The 7,246-nt window shown below is 38.7% G+C and overlaps 3 protein-coding genes across 3 annotated transcripts; all 3 read left to right on the top strand.

Moving 5' to 3' along the window:
• The first annotated feature begins 3,537 nt into the window (after positions 1-3,537).
• LOC107465650 (uncharacterized) lies at positions 3,538-3,843 on the top strand. Its single transcript, XM_016084625.1, has one exon. It carries the CDS (start codon positions 3,538-3,540, stop codon positions 3,841-3,843), a length of 306 nt encoding a protein of 101 aa, XP_015940111.1.
• Positions 3,844-3,858: 15 nt separating this feature from the next.
• LOC107465651 (uncharacterized) lies at positions 3,859-6,312 on the top strand. Its single transcript, XM_016084626.1, has 3 exons — positions 3,859-4,420; positions 5,088-5,325; positions 5,472-6,312. The coding sequence occupies exons 1-3, from the start codon at positions 3,859-3,861 to the stop codon at positions 6,310-6,312; spliced, it is 1,641 nt and encodes a 546-aa protein (XP_015940112.1).
• A 72-nt stretch (positions 6,313-6,384) lies between these two features.
• LOC107465652 (uncharacterized) lies at positions 6,385-6,717 on the top strand. Its single transcript, XM_016084627.1, has one exon. The coding sequence runs from the start codon at positions 6,385-6,387 to the stop codon at positions 6,715-6,717; it is 333 nt and encodes a 110-aa protein (XP_015940113.1).
• Positions 6,718-7,246: the final 529 nt, after the last annotated feature.

Here is a 7,246-nt window from a genome sequence, read left to right as displayed (position 1 = left end):
AAAATGATCCTCTCTTCTTCCTCTACATAACTGTGTAACTTATCAATGTTGGAAATAAGGTGAGATGGCTGTTCCTTTTCACTTTCAATTCGGTTTTCAAGGAAACATGCTTAAACATGTGTTTTCTTGATGTTCTTCCTTAGGAATCATGCTTAACTTGACTTGAGGGCCAAGAAATGTTAATTTCTAGCAAGTCTAAGGTGAGATATCCCTTCCTAACGTGCTGAGAGAGATTTGGTCAGTTGATGGTTTGTCGATTTAAAGTTGTTCTTGATGTGATTTAGGAGGAAAAAGTGCTTTAAGAACACTTCAAAGAGTAACCGGATTTGGAGCAGCAAATCAAGGTAGGGTTTGACGAATTTAATCTTGATTGATTGTGTTTGAGTTGTGTGATTATGATATGGTTTGTCTGTGCTTGAAGTTGATTGTTTGTATGAGTAATTCTTGTTGAAATTTTGGTGAAATTTTGATGAAATTTGATGAAATTTAAGCTTTAAAGTTCATGTTCTTGGGGCAGGTGGAATTTCGAACCCTAACCCTTAGATTGAGGTTCAATTTGTGTTAAAATCATGTAGAAAAGATGGGGTTTTAGTGGCTGGAAATTTATTTTGAATTTTGGTAAAAATCAGTTGCAGAAAAGATTGAAAAATGGGTAAAAACAGAGAAAGAATCTGAAGAATATACGAAGAACATGAAGAACACTTTGAGTGTGATGAAGAACAATGAAGAACAGGTTTTAGATCTTAGAAAGGGCAAGGAAGTAATTATTTTTGTGTTTGAGGGGTTATTTGGTAATTTCTGAAAGTTAGGGTGGTTAAAGTAGAGATATTAAAAGTTACGGGTGGTAAAAAATGAATTTTAAAGGTTAAAAGTTAAAGTGGAGTAATTTTCAAAAATTTAATGATAAAATAATAAATAAGAAAAAACTATTAAATAATAATATTTAATTAAAAATAATATTTTAATAAAAATAATAAAATAATGCAAAAAAGGCAGTTTTCTGTAAAAGCTTTAGAAAGACAATTTTAAGCGCAGAATCTCATAATTACCTTCATAAAAAACTTAGGGAGTGGAAATAATATATTAGTGAGGCAAAGATAAATGAAAGATAAAAAGTTAAAGAAAAGATAAAAAAACCAAAGAAAAGTCTGTAAAGTTTTAAGGACAGAAAAACAGATAGAAATTAGTGAACGAACTAAGGCAACATAGTTAGTCCTTAAGTTGCGAATAGGGTTAGGTATTATATGAAAAGTTAAACTGTTTCAGTATAGACTTAATGAACCTATACTTGGGACAGGGTAACTATTCATATCAAAATTTACATAAGCTTTAAATACATACGTTAAGCAGAGAAATTAGAGTAGAATAGAAAAAACACAGAGAACAGAATAACTAGAGAAAAGTAAAGAGATAGAGAGATAAAGAGTAAATATAGATACAGAGGAAGAGTAATCAGAGAAAGAGTAAAGAAATACAGAGAACAGAGTAACCAGAGCAGAGTAAAGAGATACAGAGAAAAGAGAAACCAGAACAGAGTAAAGAGATATAAAGAGAATAGTAATATAACAAAGAAATGTTTATATATATATTAGTTTCTTGATGCAACCCATAGGATGCCTAGTCAATCATGATGGGCAAGAAAGGAGAGTCTTAGGCTCCTACATCAACCCAAATCCAGGGAATTGTGGTAGCAGCATCCTAAAGCTGACAATTCATGCCAATAATTTTGAGCTGAACCCTCAGCTCATCACACTTGTTCAGAATAATTGCTCATAAGGAGAAAGTGCCCAAGAAGACCCTAATCAATATCTCAGCACATTATTGAGGATATGTGATACTGTAAAGTCCAACGGGGTACACCCTGACATCTATAAACTGCTCTTGTTCCCTTTCTCACTCAGGATAAGGCAGTAAAGTGGTTGGAATCATTCCCCAAGGACAGCCTAACTACATGGGAGGAGGTCGTGAATAGATTCCTTGCAAGATTTTACCCTCCACAAAGAATTAACATGCTGAGAGCTGGGGTGCAAACTTTCAGACAACAAGATGGAGAAACACTCTATGAGGCCTGTGAGAGATTCAAAGATCTGACAAGAAGATGCCCACCAGAAATATTCAATGAATGGGTGCAACTACATATCTTTTATGAGGGACTATCCTACGAAGTAAAAAAGGCAGTGGATCACCCTTCAGGAGGCTCACTCAACAAAAAGAAAACCATTGAAGAGGCCATAGATGTCATTGAGACTATAGCTAAAAATGAGTATTTTTATGCCTCAGAAAGGACTCAGAAGAAAGGAATGCTAGAACTCAACTCTGTAGATGCTTTGTTAGCTCATAACAAGGCAATTGCAGCACAAATAGCAGCCTTAACCAAGAGGATGGAGGTCAACCAAGCCTTAACAAGAGGGGAATGCATCAGAATCTGAAGGTGACTGGGAACAAGCTAATTATGTACACAATTCATCCAGAACACCATATGACCAACACTCTAAGACATACAACCAAGGTTGGAAGAACCACCCAAATTTTGGATGGGGAAATCAACAAAACCCTAACCTGGACCACAACAAGCCTTATCCATCAAATCAGCATCCCAACCACAACCCCAACCATCAAACAGGGAACTATAGACCCTACCATAACTCACAAAACACATCATACCATAACAACCAACCCATACACAACAACCTCAATCAAGATGCACCATCCTTAACTATGCAACCATGCTAAATCAAGAGCAACTTTGAGAGGATGGAGGCTGCAATGGCACAACTGTTATCCCAGATTTCAGGAGCAGTCTCCACCCTCATGGACAGACAAGCACAAACTGACAGAAGGATAGATGCTAATCAAGAGGAATACATGTCAAATTTGAAAAATTAAGGTGCAGCAATCTCAAAGTTGGAAGCACAAGTGGGGATTTTGTCCAAGCAAATCCCACTTCCCACACACACATTTTCCAGCGTTACCATGGCTAACCCAAGAGGGGAATGCAAAGTCATAACTCTAAGAAGTGGGAAGGTCGTAGAGGAAAGATCCCCAAGCAAAGATAATCATGAAGAGGTTGCATCAAAACATGGGAACGAGGATGAAGGGGAGATCCCAACTTCACCTCCACCAAAGCTAGTCTTGAAGCCCTATGTGCCAAAGGCACCATACCCTCAAAGACTGAGAAAAGATGTGAAGGATGGCCAGTTCTCTAAGTTCCTAAAGATCTTCAAGAAGCTCCAAATCAACATACCATTTGCTGAGGCATTAGAACAAATGCCACTCTATGCCAAGTTCTTAAAGGAGATTATAACCAGAAAGAGGAACTGGGAGGCAAAGGAAACCATAGTATTGACTGAGGAATGCATTGCCATCATACAGAAGAAACTACCTCAAAAGCTGAAAGACCCAGGGAGTTTTCAAATTCCCTGCATCATAGGGGACATCACTATTGAAAAAGTTTTGTGTGATTTGAGAGCTAGCATAAATCTTATGTCCTTAACCATGATGAGAAGGATGAAGATTGAGGAAGCCAAGCCAACAAGAATGGCACTCCAATTGGCTGACAGAACATTTAAGTTTTCACATGGGGTGGTGGAAGACTTGCTAGTGAAAGTAGGAGAATTCATTTTCCCTGCTGATTTTGTTGTGCTGGACATGGAAGAAAAGGTCAACACGTCAATTATCTTAGGAAGACCATTTCTAGCTAATGCTAGAGCCATCAATGATGTGCAGAAAGGGGAACTAGTCTTGAGATTGCATGAAGAGAAAATGGTCTTCAACGTCTTTAAAGCAATGAGTTACCCCAAAGAACCCATAGGAGAATGCATGCTGGTAGACACCATGGAATAGACAGTTCAAGAAGTCATGGAAGAAGATCAATGTAGAGGAAGCATTGAGCTGGAACAAGCACCAGATGGAGAACTACCACAAACAACCATGAGGAACTCAATCATGCCAACTGCCACAGACAACAAATATGCAGAGTCACCAAAACTAGAGCTGAAAGCCTTACCACCCAGCTTGAAGTACGCATATCTGGGTGCCAACAACACTTACCCAGTAATCATAAATTCAAGTCTGAGTAAGGAACAAGAAGAGGAACTTATCCAAGTATTGAGACAACACAAGGATACCATAGGCTGGACACTTGCAGACTTAAAGGGGATCAGTCCTTCAATGTGTATGCATAAGATCTTACTTGAAGAAGATGCCAAACTTTTAAGACAACAACAAAGGAGGCTGAACCCAACTATGACTGAAGTAGTTCAGAAAGAAATGTTGAAATTGTGGCAAGCAGGGGTGATCTACCCCATCTCAGACAGCCCTTGGGTAAGCCCAGTGCAAGTAGTCCCTAAGAAGGGAGGGATCACTATTGTGGTAAATGAGAAGAATGAATTGATACCCACAAGAACAATAACCGGATGGCGTATGTGCATTGACTACCGGAAACTTAATGAAGCCACCCAGAAGGACCACTTACCCCTACCCTTCATGGACCAGATGCTTGAAAGATTGGCAGGACATGAATATTTTAATTTCCTGGATGGATATTCGGGCTACAACCAAATTGTTGTAGACCCCAAAGATCAGGAAAAAACTTCATTTACTTGTCCATATGGTGTTTTTGCTTATAGGAGAATGCCCTTTGGATTGTGCAATGCACCTGCAACATTCCAAAGGTGCATGCTCTCCATTTATTTAGATATGATTGAGAAGTTCATAGAAGTATTTATGGACGACTTCTCTGTGTTTGGGGACTCATATTCTGATTGCCTATACCATCTTTCTCTTGTGCTAAAAAGGTGTCAAGAAACCAACCTGGTTTTAAACTGGGAGAAGTGCCATTTTATGGTGACTGAAGGGGTGGTTCTTGGTCACAAGATCTCAAAAGATGGCATAGAAGTAGACAGGGCAAAAGTGGAAGTAATTGAAAAATTACCTCCACCTTGCAATGTTAAAGCAATCAGAAGTTTTTTTGGGACACGCTGGGTTCTATAGGAGGTTTATTAAAGATTTTTCAAAGATTGCAAAACCCTTTAGCAACCTACTTTTCTCAAATACTCCTTTTGTCTTTGATAGAAAATGCATGGTAGCCTTTGATAAACTCAAAAAGAAACTCTCCTCTGCACCTATTATAGCACCACCAAGATGGGATCTTCCCTTTGAACTAATGTGTGATGCATCTGATTTTGCTGTTGGTACTGTTCTAGGACAGAGGAAAGACAAGCTAGTACATGTTATTTACTATGCTAGCAAGGTCCTTAGTGAGAATCAAAGAAACTATACCACCACGGAGAAAGAACTTTTAGCCATAGTTTTTGCTTTTGATAAGTTTAGATCATATCTCATTGGCAAAAAATTATTTTGTTCACTGATCATGCAGCACTTAAATACTTGCTTACCAAACAAGAATCTAAGCCTAGACTAATAAGGTGGATCTTGCTGCTCCAATAATTTGATATTGAGATTAAAGACAGGAGTGGAGCAGATAACAAGGTAGCTGACCACCTCTCAAAGATCCCACAAGAAGAAGAAATGCAGCAAGTAGTACTAAATGAAAGCTTTTGTGATGAACAATTGATGATGATTCGAGTAGCACCTTGGTTCACAGACATAGCTAACTTCAAGGCTATTGGGAAGCTACCAACTAACATCAATAAGCACATGAGGAGGAAGCTAATCAAGGATGCCAAACACTACATCTGGGATGACCCTTACTTGTTCAAAAAGTGTACTGATGGTGTCCTAAGAAGGTGTATATTTCATGAAGAAGGGCAGGAAGTGTTATGGCAGTGCCACAGGTCAGCATATGGAGATCACTTCAGTGGAGAAAGGACAGTAGCAAAAGTGCTTCAATCTGGATTTTACTGGCCAACAGTGTTTAAGGATGCCAAGAAAATGGTGTCAAGGTGTGATGAATGTCAAAGAGCTGGTAATCTAACCAAGAGGAATGAGACGCCACAGCAATACATACTAGAGCTGGAGTTATTTAATGTATGGGGAATAGATTTCATGGGACCCTTCCCAACCTCCTACTCAAATAGCTACATATTAGTGGCTATTGATTATGTTTCAAGATGGGTAGAAGCAATCGCCACTGCAACGAATGACAACAAAGTTGTGATAAGCTTCTTGAGAAGGAATATCTTCAGCAGATTTAGAGTTCCCAGAGCTCTCATTAGTGATTCAGGGTCACACTTCTGCAACAAACAACTGGAAGCACTCCTTCTCATATATAGAGTTAAACACAAAATGGCAACTCTATACCACCCACAGACCAGCGGGCAAGCTGAGATCTCCAATAGAGAGCTGAAATGAATCCTTGAAAAAACTATTGGAAGCTTAGTAAAGGACTGGTCTAAGAAGCTAGACGATGCTCTATGGGCCTACATGACAGCCTTCAAGACCCCCATTGGGATGTCACCATACCAACTAGTATTTGGCAAGGCTTGCCACTTGCCAGTTGAACTGGAGCATAGAGCTTTCTGGGCTCTAAAACTACTAAATTTTGATGAGAATGCAAAATTCTACAAAGAAAACACAAAAAGGTGGCATGACCAAAAGATAGCAAGAAGGGAGTTCACTGAAGGACAGAAGGTGTTACTCTACAACTCAAGACTCAAGTTCTTCCCTGGAAAACATAAGTCCCGATGGTCAGGACATTTCACCATACTCAAAGTGTTTTCTTATGGTCATGTGGAGCTCATGGAGGACAAGACCTAGAGAACTTTTTCTGTCAATGGCCATAGACTCAAGCACTACTTGGGAGGCTCCTTGGAGGAGCAGAGAGTGAGCTACAAGCTCAGCTAAAGATGAAGGAATGTCAAGCTAATGACATTAAAGAAGCGCTAGTTGGGAGGCACCCTAACACTTTATCCTTTTTGATTTAATTGCTTTTCTTAGAAGTAGTTTAAATTCTGTTGCTTTAGATAGTTTAAATTTTCAGTAATTAGGATTAGTTTACAATTGTAGATTAGGAGTTTTATATTAGCTTTGATAGCTAGAATTTCTTTACAGTCTCTTATTTCTTTCTAATTGGGAATTGCAACTTGATGAATGCATAACTAATGATGAGTGAATGGGCTGAGAACTAGCTAAAGTGCTTAAGTTTGGTGTGGCCTCTCACCACTTAATCTAGGCTTACAAATAATTAATAGTTTGATTTTTAAGAGTAAGCCCAGAGATTAAGTTTGGTGTGGCTACCACCAATGATCACATAGCAGCCCAAGTCACCCAATTTGAAAGCACTTAA

Source organism: Arachis duranensis, chromosome 9, assembly GCF_000817695.3.
Source record: "Arachis duranensis cultivar V14167 chromosome 9, aradu.V14167.gnm2.J7QH, whole genome shotgun sequence".
Classification (NCBI taxonomy): Eukaryota; Viridiplantae; Streptophyta; class Magnoliopsida; order Fabales; family Fabaceae; genus Arachis; species Arachis duranensis.
Note: the sequence above shows the minus strand (reverse complement) of the source record. Positions and strands in the feature narration are given on the sequence as shown.

Coding starts and splice junctions, on each gene's coding strand:
- LOC107465650 (XM_016084625.1), top strand. CDS start 3,538: ATGGCACTCCAATTGGCTGACAGAACATTTAAGTTTTCACATGGGGTG.
- LOC107465651 (XM_016084626.1), top strand. CDS start 3,859: ATGGAAGAAGATCAATGTAGAGGAAGCATTGAGCTGGAACAAGCACCA. Junction 4,421..5,087: donor AAGAACAATAACCGGATGGC/GTATGTGCATTG, acceptor AATGCATGGTAG/CCTTTGATAAACTCAAAAAG. Junction 5,326..5,471: donor ATAGTTTTTGCTTTTGATAA/GTTTAGATCATA, acceptor GATTAAAGACAG/GAGTGGAGCAGATAACAAGG.
- LOC107465652 (XM_016084627.1), top strand. CDS start 6,385: ATGACAGCCTTCAAGACCCCCATTGGGATGTCACCATACCAACTAGTA.